Below are 23,983 nucleotides of genomic sequence, written 5' to 3' on the forward strand. Positions count from 1 at the left end.
AGTCAGAGGACACGGAAGTTCATTTTTCTCTGGATGTTCAGCTAATATATTGTAATTTTAGTCATGGAGAGTTTTTATCTTCATAATTTAGATAACAGCCGACGTCTGAGGGAAAATGTTGATCTTCCCAACGACCTCATCCCCCCCCCCATCCCTGTGGACTTTACAATTCCCACATTGCGTTACTGTTAGCTCGCTCCTTGACCCTCCCACTGTTCTCAGGACTGTGAAATAGTTCCCGTTGTCCCAAAAAACGAGTAAACTCAGCTGGAAATGCTTGGAAATGTACAGAATGTCGTAGAGGAACCTCTACCTCTGTGCCGATCGACTTGATGCAAAATGTGAAAAATTCCTGACCATCATTCACACCAGTTACCAAGCACCGACCTCCTCTTCTGGCCCGCTGTTACGGGCGCCCATGTGGATGTACTAGTCCACTTCTCTCACATATTAAGTGCCATTTGCATAATTCCACAATAATAGCTTTTCATATGACCACTGGATGTCCACTTAACTCCCGTAACCTAGCAACACCTCGCTTGATTGAACTCCGTTCGGCGAAGATCGCGGAGGGCATTTGAAACTTTGCCAGATGTCTATTAGAGTTTCTGCGAGACTGAAACTCAGAGCGGTCGGATGACAGCTGACATTATCATGAATACAAAAAAAAAAAAAAAAAAAAAAAGATATTCAGGCTATGGAGTCGTTCCAGCGAGTATTCAGGGGTTGAGTGACTGGTTTGACACCAGCTTCACTGCCGTAGAGACTCTCTTAATACAAAAAAACCCCATAACAATACAGAAGCCCGCATACTGGAACACTCATTCCTACACTGGAAAAGCGCTGTCGACAAGGCAATAAAACACTGCCTCTGCGTAACGTAATTACACCGGATAAACAAGCCAATGGAAATTGTTTGCAGCCCGCGTATCATGTTTCTGCCGCAGCCTAAGAAGCATCATTAAAAAAAAACAAAAAAAAACACAAAAATAACATTTGGAGGAGGCGGGGGGGGGGGGGGGGGTGCATGGAGTGTGTGTCGGAGTCGTATTATTCCACCGGCAAGGATACTGATTGGGGGATTAGGGTTTATGCCCGTGTGTGTGTGTGTGTGTGTGTGTGTGTGTGTGTGTGTGTGTGTGTGTGTGTGTGTGTGTGTTTCTTCATAGCTGCTTTGATGCAAAACCAAAAATAATCACGGCTGTAATTTGGTTTACTTTGACAGAGAACGCAGTTACTGAGGGTCAAGTGCGCGACAATGACAAACTTTTTTTTTTTTTTTTTTTTTTTTTTGGACCGTCATATAAAAGTACGATAGTGTACGATAATGCACTTATCGGCTTTTTTTTTTTTTTTTTTTTTTTTTTTGTCCTTTTTTTGTCCTTTTTTGCTTTAGTTTCCTTTGCAAGATTAACTTTTTATTTTATTTCACTTGTCTTTTTGGGGAGGTTATCTGTGAGATTTAATACCGTGACCGCTCTTCTATACCGCGCTCTCCTAGAGGAAGGAGAAGAAATTTCATTACAATAAAAAAAATCACCTAATTAACTGCACTACAACGCACACACACACACACACACACACACACACACACACACACACACACACACACACACACACACACACACACACACACACACGTTGCCCTCAAATGTCAGGTGCTGAGGTTATTCAAACACCTTGTCACCGCTGGAGCTTTCTTTTTTTTTCTACATTTCATATCGAGCTAATTGGAGTGAACCCTCGTGACTTCCACGTGTAGCTGTATGGCATTATTCACTTACTCTGCGAAGAGGACACCAATTAAAATGATTACTTCTCAGATAATTCGAGGTTATCAAAGTGGAAAAGATGGCACAATGGGGGCTCTTTTTTTTAATTTGTCTGTGAAATCTCGGCGTGTCTAATTTTCCGGGTGAACTTTTTCTAGGCCTCGGTCTGTCTACGCTAATAATAAATCCTCCTCGGTAAGTCAACAGTTAGACTTCGTCTAACCTTTTCAGAAAGTGACACGGGCTCTTTGTTCTTGTCGTTTCATTATCTGCTCATTTTTCAGCGCTGTTTTTGAGACGATTTGTTAGAACTTAACAAAGGAGATATCTGGCTTTTACATGTTGGCCGGGAATCACGCGTTAATGAGCAAATGGGAAGTGAGAACGTTTCTGATGTCCGAGTGCGGAAAAAACACCTGAAAGCCTGTTGACCTTTTACCGCATCCCCCAGCGGGAAAGTGTGACATTTTCGTGAGAGCTCAAGGAAATAGGTTTTAACTAAGGACGTCACGAGAACCGATACTTCGGGACTAAAATTATGAACACGGTAGCCTGGTTTCCTGCGGTACAGACGGAACACAAGTTAACGTGTGGAGTGGCGTCAGCAAGAGTTTTAGTTAACGTTTATATTTTCGCAACATGTCTTCAGTCACGTCATCTTCACGTCCTGAAATGTTATTGTTTGTGAACTATGGCTCGTGGCTCGACCTGGTAACACGGCAAAACGTGAAATGGACACGGCGGTCCGCTACAGCAAAACGTGAAATAGACACGGCGGCCCGCTACGGCAAAACGTGAAATAGACACGGCGGCCCGCTACGGCAAAACGTGAAATAGACACGGCAGTCTGCTACGGCAAAACGTGAAATAGACACGGCGGTCCGCTACTGTAAAACGTGAAATAGACACGGCGGTCCGCTACTGTAAAACGTGAAATAGACACGGCGGTCCGCTACTGTAAAACGTGAAATAGACACGGCGGTCCGCTACTGTAAAACGTGAAATAGACACGGTGGTCCGCTACTGTAAAACGTGAAATAGACACGGTGGTCCGCTACGGCAAAACGTGAAATAGACGTGGCGCCATGTCACTCTGGTTCGTCCACTCCCATTTTTGAAGCCGTTGTTCTGCTCGGTCTCCTTTTATTTTTTCAAAAAGATATATTTCCAAAAGAGAGTTGGAGAAGGTCTGGGCAGGAACACCCCCAAATGTTAGAAATCTAAAATTAGACACCGTTGCACTCCCCACATGACTCCCATCCACTCAACGCTGCCACCTAATAATTAAGTTTCCCCACAATTAAAATGTTTTCTTCGTTATATTTAGGTCACGATGAAGTTGACTGACGGATTACGTTGTGGCACTTCGTTGGTTCAAGAAAGAAAGTTTCCATTCATGAACTGCTACCCACTCTCCTGATAAAAAAGGATTACCCTTTAATATTCCCTGCCAAGATCTTTATGTGCAGAGGACATAAATGAAGAACAGGAAATAGTTCAAAGTCAGTTCATCCTTCATGACCATCAACAAAGCAGTCTTGATACCAAATCCCCCATATGCCTGAAGATGATTCAACACACTTCTCATCCAGCAAACATGAAGCAGTACTGATATGAAGTCTCTTACAGACGGAATAAGTCATCATCCACAGATATCCATATCTGCAGCAGTGCATATCCAAATTGTAGAACAACGCGCAACTCGCTTAATGTGAAGCTTTGGAATCACTGTATCGAACAACAGCTGTGCAGCAGGATATGAAGCAACGTGTAAAGACAAGGGGCTTTTTAAAAGGGATTGTTGGGAAAAAATAGCATTCGACTTAATGCTTGTGGTTCCTCATAAACAATTACTTAATCAAGCTGAATTCATTTCCTGCCTCTCTTCTTCTTTTTTCTTTCGCCTGCTGTTTGCCTAATTAAAGAGAAATCAGTAGTTGTGCTTGTGCATTTAAAAAGCCCCAAACTATAGTCGATTCCTTAAAGGGGATCGCAGTGGAATTAAAGACGGCCCATTTACAATCCTAAAGGGATCGTTTTCTTTTAGATTTTTGGGTCGCAGTGGCCAATGGAAGCCACCAAAAAATGTGACAAGAAGACCTGGTGATAGAATAACAACAGAAAGAAACACCATCAGAGGATTATGTTGTTTATGAGAAAGCCAACAGTTTTATCTAAATGATTTAAACCCCAGTTTAAGTTACATATAAAATCATAAGCGAAAAAAGTTTGGAGAATTTCTTTAAAACCTGTGATCATTTGCCCTACTTGCTTACTTTTTGGAAATGTTGAATATATGAATCTGTCACAAAATTAAAGAAATAATAGCAAGAACTACAATCAGAAGACCTTTTAATGAACCATAATTATTCTTTTTTTTTATTATTCTTTTTAGTATTTATTATTGTTTTCTTTTCCGTTGGCCCCAAAGTAACCGAAAGCTACTTGGTGCCAACAGAGGGAGCAGATCGGTTTATTGTAGCATTTTTTTTTTTTGCCGGAAAATTAGGTTGAGAATGTGCGAGACTCAACTAAAGACATTCAACAAAAAAAAAAAAGAACTGAAAGACCATACAATATTCAATAAAGCCGAAGTTGGGTGGTTATTTTTCTTGTGGGTTCATCTCTTTAAGTGACCCCTTTTTGTTTTTGGTTGATAACAGTTACATTTGACCCAGTCTTAATATAGAAATATGGTTCGGGGCAGCTTTAATGCACACTCGACTTAAGTTTGATTCTCGACTAAAAATGGGCTGCGAGTGCTCTTACGTGAAGTTCATTTGCATCGGCGGTCCTCGGAAAGTCAAATCAAGTTTGAGCCACTTAATGAAAACTTATGTTCGAGTTAATTCTAGGTGTGAAAAATATCCCGAACGAGAGGCCAGAGCGACCGGAGGAGGCTGCCGTTGGTAGCCTGAGGACAACTATTGAAGAGTGTCCCATCGTTACTGTGTTTTTTTTGTTTTTTTTACAAACTTTTCTCTACCGAACGATTAGATGACAATGTGCTTAGCCAGCAATATGCAGGGTCAGTCAGACATCGGAGAGGAAGCTCACACACCGGCGAGCATACATTTATTCGCATCAATTCTCGCACAGTTACAAAAAGAAAGAAAGAAAAAACAAATAACCGGCCGTACATTGCCTCGGGCTACGTGTGGACAAAGGCTGTTGTTGTAAATGTTAACTTGAGGAATATTAAAAAAAATAAACTGTCAAGTACAGAAAGAGGAGACGCGGAGGAAATCTCTCGGGACGGTCGAGGTTCATTCGGAGCCTCTGGTCTTTAAACTCCCTCGCTGCCGAGGGTGTGTTTTGCTGAGACAGTGATTCATTAACATACATATGAGGGGGGAAGTGTGGTCACCAGAGAATTTAAGAAGATTTGAGTTTTAAACTCTATAAGGCTTTGGCAGGCTCGTGTGTGTGTTTCCACACTGGAAGTGTTCATGGAAATTAGATGGGGAGAGGGTGGGAGGTGGAGAGAGGGATGGGAGGAGGGGGGGGGTCCCTGTTTGTCCTTGATGCTGTATTTCCAGGTCAATTAGTTTTAAAAGTCCATCAGGTGGATTTAGAAATATGATAATACATGCAGCTAAAAAAAACAAAAAAACGGATGAGTTTACTTAGGGACGGTGCCAGGCAATTTAGACCAGCACTGCTATTGTAACTGCTGAAAGCCTTAGGCACCCTTTACAGGGGGGGGTAATAAAGGACAGTTGGTATGTGCCGGAGAAGGCTGCAACTACTTTCAGCGTTTTAAACACACACACACGTATGGGACACACACGTAGGTACTTGAGAGAATTTAAATGGGATCTTCAAGGACTTTAATGCTCCTACAAAACTTTAAAAACATTAATATCTGACTGTACAGCGCTACAACCGACACCTTGGGGCCCCCCTCAAAAAAATTAATCTTACAAATGGAAGATTTTACTTGTGGTGTTCATCGGGTTCATGGCTGATAAATGATTTAGCAAAAAAAAAAAATGGAATTGGAGGATGTATGTACTTTTGAAGGGGTTATGTGAGGCTCTCTTGGCAAGTATTTTGCAAGAGCAAGAAAAAAATGTGTTTGAAATCTAACGAGCATGAAATGCATCTAGACCAAGTAGATAACCCACCATGATGTCACTCGCTGGTTTTGGGAATTGATGCTTTGAAGTCTCGAATCTGACATTTGAGCCAGAAGTGACCATATTTGGACGGGTTGAGGAAGAGCGAGCAGCGAATCTGACTGGATTTGATTGGGAACCTAAAGACGCTACACCCCGCCCACCTATCGCGGAAACACGACTTGCACCACTTGGCCTGCCAATCAAAAAGACAAACATACCGCTTTTTTTTAGGCCTAATATCTGATAAATGATGGAAATATTTTCAGATGGATCGCCAGAAAATGAATAAAAATGGAGCAGCTTCAACCAATGACTCCATAATGACTCGTGGAAAAAAAATGATTGACTTTTTATGAGAGAAGTTGAATGGGAGTCGATGGAGCCGGGAGCCTTTTTGGAGCCGACCCCCGGTGGACATTGGTGGTGTTGCACTTCATGACACTCCTACATGAGATCTCACTTGGTCCGACCCAGAAGGTACATCCACTTTTATATACAGCCTATGATCTAGACCAAAATGCAATTTAAATTTCTTCTTGAATTATTTCTTCTTTATATTTTAATGTATTTTTTAAAGGCCTTACATTACTGGTTTACTTTTGTTTTTTTACAGAGTACATTTCTACCAGGATTGTAGTGCAGTTTATCTATCTAGTCAGGTGAGGTTTTTTTTCTTTCTTCTTTTTGCAATAAGCTGACCCGCCCCATTCATTAGCCAGGACAACAGCAGGAGCAAACACCAACACATACCACCATCTGCTGCCACTACAAGCACACATCACCTGTAGGCGATGCTGTCAGTGGCAAACAGTTGTCCTTTAATCAAAGTGAAGAACTGCCAATTAATGGCCTTGTGAGACCATAATTGCCAACAGCGAGGGGGGACAACAGCTGGTGTACCATTGAGACGAGGCCAAAACCCTGCTAGCAGCTCCTACAAGGCAGCAATGCTCATTACAGAAAGCAGCAAGACAGTGAACGAAGACACCGGCGGTTTTCTCATTCACATTTATGTGGGGAGGGGGCAAGGCTTGTCCGGAGGGTGGGCCAAACAAGTTGAGTGTATACTCATTGAAACGCGAAGCAAATTATACGATAATCCTCCTGTTAGATATCTTATTCTTTACAAACAAAGCGGTGTCGTTTAACCGACGGGAGACTGTGATGTGAGAAATCTTTTTTGATGACGCGGCAAAAATATTCAGTAACTTCGGTTTTATTCAGCTGTCGTATCTCTTTTCAGCGTCACACTTTTTCGGTCCCTGAGCGTTTCTCTCTCGGCCGGTTGTACACAAAGACCGACGTCATCCGTCCGACTCCCAAAGCAGCTCGTGTCGATTTTAACATCAGGTCGTAGCTCGCCGTCCACTTCCCCGGCGTGGGAATGAAATGTTGTTTGTGTTTCAACGACAATTTTGTTAATGAGTTATTGATTCCTGAATTTTGCCAACGTCTTCACAACTCTACTGAAGTTGTGTTTAATTAAAAAAGAGAAACAAAATGTGAACGAAGGCAAAATACGATTTACTGTATATTCTAGCGTCCGTATAAATAATATAACACGCAGGCCAATTTAAATGATCCGATTGCATATTATAGTCCCATCTCTGCATCGATGCATTCAACATGAAACCCACGATGGATTAATGACCCGGCGACCCCCACAGTACCTCTGCCAGTTGCTTATTGCCACTTCCCAGCTGGTGCGTTTTCTCCAACAGGAGGTTCAGGCAGAAGAAAGCTGACTCGATTCAGCAAAAAAGGACCCGGGGTCAGCAATCTGTAAGCAGAAAGGAAATATACATCATTTTCGGGTTCTCCAGACTCTGCTCTCCCTCGGGATGATGTCGCTGCCGTTTGTCTGATAAATCCCCGGCTAACAAATAAGGAAATATTGCAGAAGACAGCTTTTGACACTAACACACAATAATTCACAGAGTATGAACAAAGCTTCCTCTGTTCTAACACACGGCGACTCACAAAGAAACCGAATCACGTTTCAATTTCTGCCGACGCGGAGTATTTGCGACGCGTTCTTCAGAGAACCAAACAACATTTCCTTTTGTTTACGCTTCTGTGGTTTGGTCGGCCGAATTTTTTTTGTTTTGTTTTCGCAAGTAGTCACTTTTGTCTCTCCATTCATCATGCGCTGATTCCCCCCCCCCTCCTCCTCCCCTGCAACCACAATGTATTGTTAAACCTTTAACTGAACTGCGACAAAACGTTTCCTTCGAATCCCAACAAACCAATTATGCAGCGAAATCTTTACATGCATTCTTGCAGGAAATGTAGAATATAAAATCATGACCGAGCAGAAAGAAATGCAACCTAGCATTCAATTTGGAAGTGAGATGTAGCACAGCAATTGTATAGCTAAGTGTGTGTGTGTGTGTGTGTGTGTGTGTGTGTGTGTGTGTGTGTGTGTGTGTGTGTGTGTGTGAGGAAGTTACAGCTCCGCTGATGAGATCAGCACCAGTTTTTCAGGACTTAGAATAAGGTGTCATGAACTTTTCAGTTTATATATTCGTGTCAGTTTTCCCCGGGATGAACTCCGCGGCGCTCGGTTTGTCTACGAAGCAGACGGCGGAAAAAAAAAACCCAACCCTCTGGAGACACCGACCCGCCCGCCGAACCGCTTTATTTTACCTCTCGGTCACTTCAATCATTCATTATTTCGAATGGCGGACAGATCGGAAGTCCATTTTATATCCTGGACTACGGCCGAGGCCACAAAATACAATCTGAGAAAAGTCCTTATGGTCATGAGCTGCAGCGGCAGCAGGTGTGTGTTAATGTCAAAAGGATTTAAAAAAAAAAAAATTGGAGGTGGGGAGGGTCAGTTAAGACACAGAAAACAATGTTAGGAATAGAAAAAAAAAAAGGGTTATAAAAGAACAGCCTGACAGACGACTGGAGTAGGAACTTTTTCGAAAAAGTTTAGTTGCCGCAGCTAAGTGCATTTACTCAAGTGCTGTCCTAAATGTTTCAGTACTTGGGCTGTACTGGAGTATATTCCAGTCTTATGAATACCAAAGGAGACTCAGAACTAATTCAAACCAGTATTTAAATTAATGAAAGACATCAAATTCTCCTTTTTTTAAAGAAAAAAATGGAAAAATGTCAAAAATATGAGCATGAATGTCCTGTTTCTATCCTGCCTTTCCCCATCAATCATCTCTCAACCCATTTATTTAATTGTGACTTCTTGAGTATTTCCTCCACTACTAGCTATGACAAATGGTTGGTATGGTTACCATCCAAAGTTTTACAGCATAAAAAATATAACATGTCATTAGTTCAAGCCACTTATACCAGAAACTTGACTGCACCCCAGGCATGTCAATCAAACCAGGCACATCCCCCCCCCCCAAAAAAAAAATAGCTCAGTTTTAGGCCTAATATCTAATTAATGACGGGAATTTAACTAATGACATCATGATGAAAAATGTATTGACTTTGAATTTCTCAAGACAAGCTGATGCTTTCTTAAAAATAGTATATTGGAGCCAGAGGTTTTTTGAAGCCAGCCTCTAGTGGCCCTCAGCGGTATTGCACGTTAAGACATTTCTGCACAATGTACAGTTCAGGCTGTTGGGAATGTCTTTAGTTTATCTCGTACGAAACCAAAGAACCAATTATCAAACTCCACGGTGCCGCTGGAGGAAAACGTCAGCGACTAAATCAAAGTCATTGGGATTAATCCCCTGAGATGGATTGTCATGACATTTTGTACGGATATTCTGAGCCTAATAGTTGTTGACATATATCAGTCCAAACAAAAATAGTGGTCAGACCATAGACTGTATGTAAAAGCGGACGTCGCTTCTGGGTCTGAAAAATGAGGCCGACGCGGAAGTGCCTTACGCTGCAATACCACCGAGTGCCACTAGAGGTCGCCTCCAAAAAGCCTTGCGGCTCCATAGAAAATCCATCTGAAAATATTCCCGTCATTAGTACAAATTAAGCCTTAAAAAGACGTGTTTTAGGGGGCGTGTCTGTTTGATTGACAGGCCTGTGGTGCAGTCAGGTTACAGCTATCGGTGGGCGGGACTTGGTATCGCCGGGTTTCCAATCAGATCGAGTCAGATCACAGAAACGGAACAGAAAACAAAGAATTACATACAAACATCATATTTTAACAGAAGGATTAAAAAGGGACGGCAAACAGAACGTTAAGCCCGTACTGTTTTAAGATCTTTTTTTCTTCTCATTAGATCTGTGAGCCGGGTAATTATTTTTTCCCCAACCTCCTCTTCACATTTAGCTCCAATACAAAATGACTCAATTGTGTTGTACTTTGCTCCCGGCCGCCGTTAATTGGCGATCAGAAGGCTTTGGGAAACCCGAACTGAAACCTTTCGACTCTATAAACACGGGATGAACGCGGCCCTGGAGTCATTACACGCTGCTCTACCTGTGGTTGCTTTAATTCAGTGTCTCTGTCACTCCTCGAGCCTTCATTTTTTTTTTCCTGTCTCGTACTGAGGGCAGCCACTAACACAGACTTTCCCCTGGTCTTCCTCCCTCCTCCTCCTCCTCCTCCTCCGCCGCCACCGCTGCCTCCTCCTATCTATAGCTTGTTAAATTTGATTGACAGCACCAGATATTTGTGGTGAAGTGTCAGGGCAGCGAGGGGTTTTGGAAATGGAACGGAGATGTCCATGCATGGGGACCGCTTGAAAGTAATATCCATAAACGTGCTTTTTGTGCGCTCCTATATCTTTAACCAATTTGTCCAGAATGATTAATTTAGCTCCAGGAGGAGCGAGTACATTGCAAATTACACTTCGTGCATTAAAATAATTTCCTGTAAGTGCGTCTGATTGCCACTCTATAATAGAGCCTCAGTCTCCTGCAATTTGTCGGCGGACACACCGTTGCGTGGCCGTCGGGCGTCTCAGGGTAGCGATTTCCACCGGACCCCGAAACTGCTGCAATCCAGTGAGAGGAGACGGCCAATGGAAAAGAAGCTGCCCCCCCCCCCCAACCCGCCTCCCTCTAATGTGGGACTGTGTGTGTGTGTGTGTGTGTGTGTGTGTGTGTGTGTGTGTGTGTGTGTGTGTGTGTGTGTGTGTGTGTGTGCGTCTCTGCTTTCTTTTTTTTTTCTTCCCCCGGTGGAACAGACCGGTATGTCACTGGCATACCATCATCTCCCACGATTCCACATGAATCTCATGAATTCAAACTTGCTTTTAAGACAGGCTGTCGTCTCCCAAATCATTTCCATTTTATTTCTCTTTCAGTCCCGTACATGGAACCAATCAGTCAGAACCACGACTTTTACACAGCGGTGATCTACATGCCGATTTACTTATTGCGTGTAGATAACGGATAGTTTTCTGCATGTGGATGATGACGTTTTTTTTGTTGGTACTGGGAGGATTTCTACTTGTCTGTTTGACATATTTGATATTTCTGTTGCCAATGCGCTGCAATTTGGACGGCTGATTAGAGTAGTTGAAAGATGCTATTAAACTATTTATGATTTTGTAGGTAGCAGTAAATTAAAACAAAAGCTTAGAGTAACTATTTCTCAGATTATTATTTGGTATTCGTCCTTTTTTTTTTTTTTTTTTTTTTTGAGTACTTATTAGGGAGGCAGACAGGAGGCAGGTACGTCTTCAGTGCAGTGGATGTCAAGTCCAATAAGGATTTTCTACTCGTAGCTCTGTTTTGGTCTCCACCAACTCCTAAAAGGGAAATGTCTGGGTGTGTAAGCTCACCGTATCCACCAGCTAGTTGGTAACTGTTTAAAAACCGTTTGGGGCTCTGTAGCGAGTGAAAATTGGAGATTTTTTTTGTTTTTTTTTGCTGAATGTGCGTAATTTCGGGAATTACTTAATGTGGTTGATTAGAGGGGCGAGATTGAACCAGAACGTTGAAACTGTTTAAAGAAAACTAAACAAAGAGCCGAAGAGCTAACCGCCAAGTCGGGCGGGAATTGTAAGTTCGTTACAAGCTGCGCCTTTCAAAATCACAAATTACAATTTGACCAATTGACGATATAAAAAAAACATGGATTTAGTGCTACCGTACTGGACCAAAACAGCAGAGCTGCTGACTGACCAAACAATTACCCAGGCGGCCGGCTTGAATCGTACCAACCGAAGCCAAATGTCGGCACGCTTGGCTGGGCATCATTTGCGGTGGCCTGAATTTGGCCAAGTTACGGACCTGTTTTGGTTTCAGCACCGGGACCTGAGCCAGTGTGTACTCGGGCCAATTCTGGGGCATCATTCATAGAGCACCTGAGCTGAGTTATTTCTTCGGGTCTGCTGGATTTTTGGCCAACGATGGAGCCAAAAACCTTTTGGAAAAGTAGGTGGAAACAAATATCCTGAAATATCCCCTTAAATCTGAGGGCACCTGCAGAGTTGGTTGAAAAATATTCATTCATCGTTGATTTTGATTATAGAAAGTTTGTTAGTGCAGCTCTTTCCATGACCTGTTTAGTTGTTTTTTTTTTTAGTCGAGATCTATATCTTGTAACAAAACTGCTCTGAGTATACAGTAATGTAATTACACTGTATAACACACACACACACACACACACACACACACACACACACACACACACACACACACACACACACACACATACTGTACACACACGTGCCACGCACACAATCTGCTGTAATTATGTTGTGTGATCAGGGCTGATTGCACCGGCTTGCTGTTCTCTTATCTGTGCAGAGATACAATCAGCGACCACTTGCCAGGTGTGTGTGTGTGTGTGTGTGTGTGTGTGTGTGTGTGTGTGTGTGTGTGTGTGTGTGTGTGTGTGTGTGTGTGTGTGTGTGTGCGGTCATCCAGTGTGTAGTGGGGCAATGGTGTGTGCATGCCTGCGCCGTCCTCAATAGAGACATGATGACACCACTGATGGATGTCTCTGCAACAGAGCAGCGATAACAGAGTTTGCGGCTCGGCCTCGAGGCCAAAAGGTTACAAATTACATTTCGACTAACTTTATACAAGAGACGCTGATATACTCGCACCTTCCCGAGCTTTGAGGATTTTTTTTCAAATCAGTTCAACTCAATTTGCTTCCCGTATTAGAGACATTGGATTTGATCAGGTGCTCTAATTTGATATATAGATCTCATTTGACACTGATGGCCATCTGGCTCTCAGACCCTCCACTTTGAAAGGGTTAACGCGGAAAAAGCCGATATCTTACATTACAGCAAGGGAAGTCGTTATAAAAGTCAAAGTCAAAAAAGTATCAGCTTCCTACACTGCTTCAAATGCTATCCAACTTCCGGTTCTACGCAGCCGGGCCGATGAAAATCATGCAACTCCAAACGATGTGCTTTCTAGAGGCGGATTATTGGATTTTTTTTTTTAGAGGGTATTTTCTGATGTACATAGAAGAAGTTTTCAGAGCGTTTAATGCTTCAGGTTATCTTTAAAGGAGATACAGTGAACCCTCATTTTTCGCGGGGGTTACGTTCCAAATAGAAACCGTGATAGGCGAAATCCGTGAAGTAGTAACCTTTATTTTACAATTGAAATAGATAGAACTGGACATTAAATATATCTACGTTACATATAGTCGTAATGTGATTTCAATGCACGATGCAAATCCGTGAAGCAGCGAGACCGTGAAAGGTGAACCGCGTTATAGCGAGGGTTCACTGTACATGGTTTTCACTGGTTCCAGACAATTGATGGGACTCATCAAGAGTTTGGCCAAAGACATGACCATGACACCAAACTTGGGAATTGACAGCTGAAAGGCGCTTGCACGTGTGCTACTACTTGTCGTATGTACATTTGAGCAAAAGCTCCAGCACCTCTTTTTTTTAAATGTGAACATTTAACCCTCCCGTCGTGCTCAGGTCAAAGTGACCTGCAGCTGTGTTCAACCAAGGTCTAAAATAAAATAGAACTTGGTTGAACACAGCTGCGGGTCACTTTGACTCGAGGACGACGGGAGGGTTAAATATGAACAACGTCCGTTTAGAAGTGCCGTTTTTTTGTTATCAGCTACATCTATGTTTGACAGGCTCAAAATGTCCGATTCTCTTCCTTTATTTCCTTTTCTTTCTCCAAAGTCGTTGTCAAGTAGGTCAGACTGACATCTTGGTTCTTCAAATGTACCACTACCCAGCTTTAAAAGTGCCCAAATTCCCAAAGTTTAGAGTCGTGAATACCACTAGAGGGCGCCGTTCATACGGACTCTTCTCGTGTACGCGGTAAACACGCAGCGTTCTAATATATTTATCTATATTTTGCCAGAAACTTTTCGGATTTGGTCTTTATCTTGTTTGTACAAATCCTTTTTTTTTTGGACTCTTTATATCTGAAAGTTTTTATCTTTTAAAAAAAAGAAATAAAAAAGACAAAAATGTAATATAGTAGCCCGATGAGCACAACTGATGAAACAGTAAACGTGTCAACCAAACTGACAAAAACAAATCGAAGACATCCCCCCCACACACACACCAGAGCAGGAAAACAATTGAACAAGTGAATAAATACATACAAAAATAAGTAAAGGATCGATTTTGAAAACAAATGATTACAAAAGATTTTGAGTTTCATAAGAACCCCTCTCGTGTTCACGGTAAATACGACCTCATTTGTACGGCGTTTTTTTGTTTTAACTCCCAGATGGAAAGCAAATAAGTAAACTTTCCAAAATGTGAAAGTAACAGAGCATTACTGTAATTTTCTAACTACTACACCACTCGCAGGAGAGTTATTGGACACTGAACGTCACACATGACCGGACTCGTAGTTGTCCGATTGGCCTCAAAGCACTGAAACATCACGGAAAGCTTCCCTAATAGTCATCTTTCAAACATGATATTCACGCCTAAATAAATGAATATGTAGAGGTAGCTGTAGACTTCAGCTGTATGCTTCATTTTAACATCTCTCCTTCAGCTTTTATGGACATACAAGGACAAAATCAGGAATATGTTCTTTCGACAATGAGCACTTAGCTTACTATATGTAATTCAATACATTCAGTTCATCTTCATTACCCGAGATGGAAAACAAGGATGAAGCAAATGCTTTTTATGAGCTGGAAAAAAAAAAAAACGGCTTTGTAAAATGATTAGAAATTCTATTACACACTTGAGCACAGTGTCTCGGGGTTTTTTAGAAGCCTCAGAGTCCATTAGAGGAAATGACTTCCACACTCCGAGATCAGTGCAATTTTCATATTTAATACACCCTATTGGCCCGCGCTTCCTGCATCAGAACCTTATTACCCCTCATGAAAGTCTCATTTGAGCGGGCAGGTTTGACGAAAGACGAATGCATTGGTTTGTTAAGGTGGCGGCAAGACTTTGAAATAGCTGAGAATTTTTGGCAGAAACAGAAACATTGCAGTGCGCGCTGCAAGTAACCGGGATGACGCGTTCAAGACGGCCCGAAAAACCTGAATGGTCGCCGTCTTGGCTACGTGGAGGAGAGGGGGCGGGGCCAACCGATGTAAACAATGTTCAAATGAAGTTGTCTGAGGAAGCTGCAGCTGTTCCTGAACGCCACACAAACGTTGATTTTTCACTAACCGCCGCTGGACAGACGAATCGGTGTTATTTATCCAAGCGTGTTAAACAGAAAACACGTTGATTTCTGGGTAAAAATAATTAAAGCTGCAGATATTTTTTTGCCGGGTGATGTGTTCACATGCCGACGTCATTTCTGGAAAGTGCAAAACTTTCAAAATTTCCTGCACTGCACGAGTAAGAGTCCTAACACATAAGAGCACTATTTATTGCTGTACTGTGGGACGTATGTCATTTGGATCAAAGCATAAATGTTGAATAAAGTCTTCATTTGAATGTCCCAGAAAATCAGACAAGAAGATTTCACACCAATAAAAACTCCCTTCTTTAAAAAACAAAACAAAAAAACAACAACAACGAAAAAAGTTGTCCGTTTGAATGTTTCTGGCCTGCTCTAAAAAACAGGTCGTTCTCATTCGGGGAAAGGTCGGCGGGTTGCTCTCGACTCCCGCATCCCTCGGTCAAGGCTACGCTCCAGACGTCAGCCGATCCGTCAGACAGTTTACAGACCGGAGTCCCTCCACAGATGGGATCCATCACACGGAGACGTCCGGTGGGGGGAGGAGGTGTGTGTGTGTGTGTGTGTGTGTGTGGGGGGGGGGGGGGTGTTTAGTTTAACCATCTCCAGCTCTGGCAACTCCTCTTGGTGAGGTAATACTCTAAAGGTTTTAAACACACACACACACACACACACACACACACACACACACACACACACACACACACACACACACACACACACACACACACACACACACACACACACACACACACACACAAATGAAGACACATGTTTGGCATGTGGACGCAAAAGCCACCGATAGGTTTTGGCACATTTTGTTTTAGTTTGGTGCGAGTTCTGATTTAATCCGGCTCAGTTGCGGCGAGCTTTAATCGATCGAAACACTCGCGCCCGCACGCTTACTTTTCTGACCCTAAAAAGTTCATCAGAGTTTCGCACGTTTCTTTCAGGGAAGAATTAGAAAGAGAATTGCAAAAAAGAAATGGATAAAAAAAAATATATCATCTAACTTCAACTTATTGCTTCGGCTGAGTCCAAACTACACTTTTAATATGAGACCCTAAATCCCCTGCGTTTCCATAATCCCTCATACTTTTCTCTACACTATAATAAAAAAATAAATAAAAAAAAACCTTGAAGAAGTGGAAGAAGAGTAAAAAAAAAAAGGGGGGGGGGGGCTGGTGGGAGGAGAGTGACAATTTTAATCAAGAAGCTTCAGAGAAGGTGCAAAAGACGCTTTGGCGACACCTGCTGGACGCACGCTGTTCCGCCTGGAAGTGCATTTCTACGTGGCTTGTAAAAATAAATTCTTGTGTGTGTGTGTGTGTGTGTGTGTGTGTGTGTGTGTGTGTGTGTGTGTGTGTGTGTGTGTGTGTGTGTGATGTGAGGAAAAATGAGTGGCTGCTGCGCGTGCACCAGATGTCCAAATAGAAAATTGCGCATTTTAATCAACGAGGAAATGATCAAATCCAATCACAGCAAGCTGTTAGAGAGCACAGGTTCACACGCTTTATAGGAATGAAATGAACTTCAGTTAATCAACATGTAATTAGTTTTTAAGGTTCTTTTGTCAGCCTTATCAAGCGGGGCGGGGCGGGGGGGGGGGGGGGGAAGACTCCTATGACGTCGTTCGGCGTGTTGACATCCAGGATTTGTTCATTGATCATTTATCGATAAATTTGCGCGTGAAATCCCCCCCCCCCCCTCCGCTTTTTCCACTTTCAATATAACTTGAGACTTCTCACTTTTAAAGTTCGCGACGACTTCGTGTCGTCCAGACTGTGGAAAGAATTTGGTCGTATTTGAACAGCAGGCAGAACATTTGCGGGAGACCCACGTACACGCGGACGGCGCGTTTACTGTACAAATGCGCGCGCGTGACTATATGTGTGTGTGTGTGTGTGTACTGTCTCTTGTTAAAGTGCAGAGCTCCAGTATGGACTTTTTTTGGTTTGTTTTTTTTTTTGTTTTCACCCCTTCGCCTCGAATCAAGGCGTCAAGGAGATAAATAAATGTGTTGCACGCGGGCTGGGTTGTTTTGGCGGCCCCCTGCTGCTCGCGAGCTCTCTATCAGCACCACCGACTGATCCAGGAACAGCAGCAGCAGCAGCAGCGGACCCCCCCCCCCCCCACCACCACCACCCCTCCCACCCCCACCACTACCCTCAGTGCCGGCTCACCGTGGTGCGCCCCACACGCGCTTTTTCTCACCACTTCAGGATGGACTCGTCTCCGTCTCCGTCTCCGTGTCCTCACCTTTCCCCACTGAGCCGCTGCTGTGCTTGTTAGCGGGAGTTCCTGAGGAGGAGGAGGGAACAGGAACGGATCCTCCGTCCGCTGGTTTCGCCTTTTTTTTGGTTCTTTTTTTTTTTTTTTTTTTTCCACCCCTCCACTGGTTTCTTTTTTTGTTGTTTTGTTTTTTTCTTATTATTTGTCTTATTTCTTGGGGTGGGGGATTGAACTGCCCGCGTTCACTCATCTCCGGGCTGCGGAGCTTCGACATGGGAATGTATTTGCATCTGCTGCTCTTGCAGTACTATTTGGTCTCGAGTTTCCTGTGCAACGCGGTCGCTTTCATGGAGGAGCCGTCCGGCGGCAGGTCGGACGGCTACTGCGGGCGGATCCTCCGCGCGCAGACCCAGGGGACCCGGAAGGATGGGCACCACGAGTTCAGGCTCCGAGTGGAGGGGGACCCGGAGACCTATCAGCCCGGCAGCACCTACAGAGGTATAAACTTTGGGGTGTGTGTGTGTGTGTGTGTGTGTGTGTGTGTGTGTGTGTGTGTGTGTGTGTGTGTGTGTGTGGGGAGGGAGTTGGACCATTAAAGTTGGAAAACAGGGCGCGGGCACTTTGAAATTTCTGCTTCTTTTTGTCCGTAGACAAACGAGTCCATCTAACCACCACCTTCTCACTGATATTCTAAGTAACAGGCATCGAAAGTAATCTATTATTTCTTATTAGAAATCGCAGCCTGCAGGATGCAGTTTCCAAAACCAAGCCCGCTTCCTCCGCTTCCTGCTGGTCCGATAAGGCTGCTTACTGTTTAAATGTTTGACCCATATTCACTTCCTCTGCTCTTCCTGCAAGCAAGTGGGACTTGTGCACGCGCGCACGCACACACACACACACACACACACACACACACACACACACACACACACACACACACACACACACACACACACACAAGTACACTCAGTGGCGCACACACAGACCTGGCTGCAATTAAGCTGACAACTACAAAATGTTTAGTCCTGACTGATTTGATTGCTTCACTCACATTTTTGGTCGAGCATCGATGAGTTCAGATGCAGTTTCCGACTCAAAATACAAAGTTTGTTCGTAAAAATCCGAATGACGAGCATTTGAAAAACGAGGTTTTAAAAAGACCAAAAAAAAAAGAAGAACGGGTCACCTTGTCTGCAAGTGTCCCAGCTGAGATCGTCCATCCAGACGGTGCAGTTATTTGGGCTGTGAAACCACAATCCGCGGCCAATCGAGGGACGACCACCTACGAAGGAGAAATCCCGAGACCTTCCCGGCGTTTAAGCGTTGAAATGAGGTGACTGGTTTAAAAAGGCGAAATGAAAAAAAAAAAACCTTTCAAAAATATTGACGTCTTCCTTCTGGAAGCAAAACTTGAGGACAAAAGGTACGGGGGGGGGGGGAGACACAGTTTAAGGGTACGAGGGCGAGCTGAATTAAAAACGTCACCCACATCTCATTATTCGGCACGAACCCCCCCCCCCCGCATGAGATTTATAGTCTCTCTCTTTTTATATTTTTTTTAATATTAGATGCTAAACTGCAAGGATGCTGCCTTCACATTTCACATTTGTCCTCCACCCGTCTAGTTGGGAGGGGTGGGGGTGAGGGTGGGGTAAGGGGGGGGCACACTCGCTTGCTCTTTTTTGTTTTTTTTTGTCTTATTTTGATTTATTTTTTGAACACACAGTGGTCCTCCTGGCAACCAGCCCCGCTTACTTCAGAGGCTTCACTCTCATCGCTCTGAAGGAGGGCAGGGAGGGCACCGCGGACGACCACTACACCGGCCGGTTCCAGGTAAGGAACCAGCATGTTCAAAAAAGAAAAAACAAAGGAGGGAATCTCCTGCATACCGAATTCAATCTCTGGGGAAAGTTCGTGCAAACAAACAACAAAAAAACCCAACTCATTTTGCATGCTTTAATGCGCACGGCGCGGGAGGCGACGAAGCTGCACCGCACCCCCCTCCTCCCCCCCCCCCTCTCCCCCCCGCTGTCTTCTGATTTGGGAGGTGAAAGGAGGTGCTGCTGACAGATGCAACGCGGCGCTCCTCGGATGAGGCTAGAAAGCCGAGAGAGAAAGAGAGAGGAAACACAGAATCTCCTCCCCCCCCGGCCGGCTGGCAGATATTTCCTCCGGCTTCAAAAAACAAAACAAAAACGAAAAAGAAAAAAAGAGAGAGCGAACGGAAGAGGGGAGGGTACAGAGGAAGAGACATGCGAGGACAGAACGGACTCTTTGACAAGCGATCGTCCCTTCGCTCCGACATCCCGCGCCACTTTACTATTTGGTGTGCTAGAAAAAAACAGGTTCAAGTACGCGTGTTCGAACGTAGCGCGAGCGGGACGGTCCCACCACGTCGCGGTGGTTTCTGTCGGCCCGGCGTCCCGCTCTCGAGCTGCTTTCTGATTCCCGCAATCCTTTGCGGAAGCTGCGGTCGCGTCGGCCGAGCCGCCGAGAGACGGTCCGGTGAAGCTCCGCCCGCGAAAGGAAGAAGGAAAAGAAGAGGCGTTTCAAATCGCAAAGCGAATTTTTCCCGCAAGATGGCTGCCTGCAAATTATAGGCATTACAGGCATGTGTCTGGTATGATGAATAAAACCGAAGGTGTTCATCTCTAAGATGCCGCAGAAATATAAGAACGTAAGAAAGCACGGGAGGGCATCCGGGGTCGTAGGCGATCTGTGTCTGTAACCTTGGCGACAGGACGGCGTGGGAACCGGGGCGGGTCGGGGAAACCCCGCAGGTGCGTTTTCGTGACGGCGCGTCGAAGCCGGTCTTACTCTGCTTGCCGAGGGGGGAAGTTCCCGGTTCTCAGAAGCGCTGATAACGATACCTTTGAGGTGAAACAAAATCGATGGTTTATTCCATGTAGTAATATCTGCATAAACGCTACACTGCAAGAGTTATATGTACTCTTTAATTGGCTAAGCATTTAGCGTGGCCCCACAAGTCCCCCAGTGATTTTCCCATCTGGCTCACTTGATACTGAACGGCCCGGTTTTACAGTGTACTTTACACGGTTGAAGAAGAAGAAAGCAGAACGAGCAGCTTCTCGGGTAAAAGTTTTACAGTGCGTGCCGGCGTCGTTCTTTGTGGTCTTTACTTGTAAACGCTGTTAATTTGATTGCGGCTGCATTTTTGGAAACGACGTGAGGTTGCCCCCCCGCAGACAAATGAACGAGTCATCAGCGAGGAACGTAGGACAGCCACATACTTTGACGCTTCAGATTTTTGTAAGAGATACGCAGTGGGAGGGTGTGGGGGGGGGAGGGGGGCGTCACGTGGGATCGGCAAAAAAAAATAAATCTAAAAAGACAAGAAGCAGCAGCAATTTAAAAACATGGGACTTCGGAGAATAAACCCCAACAGTTGAAACTAATTGTGCAGTGGTTTTAAAGACTGAGTGGTTTTGGTGTGAGCTCCTCCGGCGGCATTTCAGTTTTGCTTTCGTGCTTCTGAAAAACTGGCTCGTTTTATTTGTTTTGTTGTTGTTGTTGTCTAAAGCTCACGCTAGGTCAAGGAAGTTTTAAGTCAGCGGGGCAGTCACGCGGCGCTGCTATAACTCACTTTTGTTTCCCAGAAAAACTCTCGGCTCACTTTGCCGTATTTGATTTCCGCTCCCGGCACAATAAACACCTCAACAGTCTTCAACCTCCGGAGTCCCGGCAGAGTCTGGAGCGAGGCGCCGAGACCCGGGGAGCAAGGCAGCGAGCGGGAACTGGAACAGTGTGGGCTGAGCCCGAACAGAATTAAAGCCGACAGTCTGGCTTCGCAATCTGCTTGATACATATTGGTAAATCCATCAGACTCTTTTTTTTGGTTTTTTTTTTGTTCTTTAATTGACAGCTGCAATTTTACACTTTTTACCCACGTGTTGGGGGGAAAAAAATGATTTGGGCCTCTGGAGAGAAGTTCCTGTCAAAACACTGTCAAGTGTTTCAAGAATATATTTGATTCTGAAAAGTTTTTGAACAGTTGCGTTTCATAACATCAAACTACGTCACCTCAATGAAAAGTTTTCTTTTTGAATTCATTTACCGACTCATATCAGCCTTCGGAGCTGCTGCGTTTATTAAATACGTTGTCCTGTTTTGTTGATCCAGTTAGATTAGCGGGTTGATAAGAGAAGATGCAGCACCGACGGCGAGACCGTCTCTTTCTTTTTACTTTTATCTAAATGACCTCAATCCATCAACCTCAGCTTCTCTTTATCGGAGCGGTTTTTACATAATAATACTTTTTGTAAAGATGGAAGTTTATAACAAATATTCATAACCCCCGCCCCCCGCCACCCTCTGAAAGTTTATTTCTCCACGAGGTCATTATGGGGTGCTTGCCGGGGTTCTGCCGGGTCACGGTTGTTGTTGTACCGCTGGAAGAGAAAGCCCAACGAACGCGGCTGTGCGGACGTCTTTTCTGTCGGCGCTCTCCGGTACGTCGGTTTGTTTCTGGCAGCCGTCCTGGACATGCGGCCGTCGCCGCTTCGCGAGAAAAACAACCGCATTGTGCATTTGCTGCCGCTACCGGACTCGCTGTCCTTAAACGCGCCGGACCTTTTTAAGAGCGTGGATACGCGAAGAGACTCGATACCCCCCCGCCCCTTTTTTAATTTTTTTTTTACAAATTTATTTTGGGTTGCCCGGCCTTTGTCCTGCTCCTGAAACGTGTGTCTTTGTGCTCTACATGTACGCGCCCGGACGGCGGTCGTTACTTGCGGGTCGGTGTGTGTGTGTGTGTGTGTGTGTGCTTTTCCCAGCGACCCTCCTTGCGTTTAGCGCGGTACGCGGGTCGCATTTATCTAGGCCAGCGACGTGTTGTTGCTCAGGGAGACGAAACGGAGCTTGTTTGGATAAGGGAAGAGATGAGCAGACATGAGATATTATCTTCTTTCTTTCTTTTTGTGCCTCTGCACAGATTATCTAGGGGTTCTGAGTTTAGCCGGGGATAAACAAACTCCATCAGGTTTTGAAGTGATGCAGCTAAGTCAGGCATCAGATAGAAGCAATTACATAAGCCAAGTTGAGCTGCAAAAGAAAAGGGGTGTGTAGGATGTGTGCAAAGGAGAGGTTGAAGGGGGGTGGTTGGGACGAATGCTGACCTCATCGCTCTGAAAAGTAATCCTAAGGTAATTATCATCCTCCCGTACCCCCCTTCCCCTCCCCCCTATCCCCTCCCCCCGGTTCTCTGACGAACCGAAGTTTGCGAAGACGACGGTGGCGGCGGCGCGCTTGTTTACTTCAAGGCGCTTCCTGTGATGCCAGAGAATAGTTTACACAACTTTTATTTATTATGCGTGACAAGCCGGTTGCTTCAGATGCTCAAGGTTTGCATAAATAATGTTGTACGCCGCACTGATTATGATTTATTAAATACATTATGCATGGAGACTGCGAGCGTGAGGCCACTGTTTCCTTCTCGTTTGCGCTCTACGGGTGTTTGGGTATTCAGTCGGGGCTCTTCAAGTGTCTGAGAGAATGAGTTCTCACAAGGGGGTGACGAGTCATTTTCGGGGGGGCCGTCGTGAATCGATGTTAAGAAATGTGCGAAAAATGGATTTTTACAGACATGCACTTTTTTTTTTTTTCCTCCAAATAAAACGGTCGTTATGTGAATCGGTCTTCGTTAACGTATTGTTTATTTTCTCCATTTGCTAATCGTAATACTTGCGTGTCTGGTAACTTCTTTCGCTACGAAGAAAAGGGATTTTAAAATGTCCAGCAGCATTTGTGCTTTTTAAACATTACTGGTTAGTTTGCTACAAGCACAACTGGACCAGCGGATTTACTAGTCAATGTACGTTTCAGACCTTCACTTATGGTCATAAGTTTTGGGTTGTGACCCACAAAAGAAATGAGTTTAGTCTGCAGGGTGGCCGAGCCCAGCTTTTAGGGATAGCGTGAGGAGGTCCGAGCTTTGTAGGGGGCTGGGAGTAGCGCTGCTGCTCCGTGTCGAGGTGGTTTGATCGAGATGGCTCCTGGGAACCTTTTATTGTAGGTTTGCCAGGTACGTCTGACTAATAGGACACCCTAGCCCCGAGCCAGAACATGATGGAGGGATTGTATATCTCATTTGGCCTGGGAGTGCCTTGGGATTACCCAGGAGAAGCTGGGAAACATTGTTGGGGAGAGAGAGAGAGAGACATCTGTAGGCTGCTCCACCGGATAAGTGATTGAAAAAGGGATAGATGGATAGTTTACTGGATCTCCCCAGAGATGAACCCCCTCCTCTGTTGGACGCCCCAACCGACCAGTAGGTCCGCTACTGCAGCAACAAGAACCCGA

The 23,983-nt window shown here is 44.5% G+C and overlaps 1 protein-coding gene and 1 long non-coding RNA gene across 2 annotated transcripts in view; one reads left to right on the forward strand and one right to left on the reverse strand.

Annotated features, from left to right (window-relative positions):
* The window catches only part of LOC138630705 (uncharacterized), a 62,880-nt gene extending 45,143 nt beyond the window's left edge, over positions 1–17,737 (reverse strand). The window contains exons 1-2 of the long non-coding RNA XR_011311661.1: positions 17,648–17,737; positions 7,564–7,673 (exon numbers count right to left, since the gene is read on the reverse strand). This is a non-coding gene — a long non-coding RNA (uncharacterized lncRNA). The remainder of the gene's footprint in view (positions 1–7,563; positions 7,674–17,647) is intronic.
* The window catches only part of spon1b (spondin 1b), a 72,632-nt gene continuing 66,291 nt past the window's right edge, over positions 17,643–23,983 (forward strand). Inside the window, exons 1-2 of the mRNA XM_069715192.1 lie at positions 17,643–18,163; positions 19,392–19,498. Coding sequence (XP_069571293.1) covers positions 17,938–18,163; positions 19,392–19,498 — 333 coding nt within the window. The 5' untranslated portion in view covers positions 17,643–17,937. The remainder of the gene's footprint in view (positions 18,164–19,391; positions 19,499–23,983) is intronic.

This window comes from Brachyistius frenatus, unplaced genomic scaffold, assembly GCF_029030835.1.
Source record: "Brachyistius frenatus isolate BFR_SWC_R1_liver_20210118 unplaced genomic scaffold, ASM2903083v1 Contig_139, whole genome shotgun sequence".
Taxonomy (NCBI): domain Eukaryota; kingdom Metazoa; phylum Chordata; class Actinopteri; family Embiotocidae; genus Brachyistius; species Brachyistius frenatus.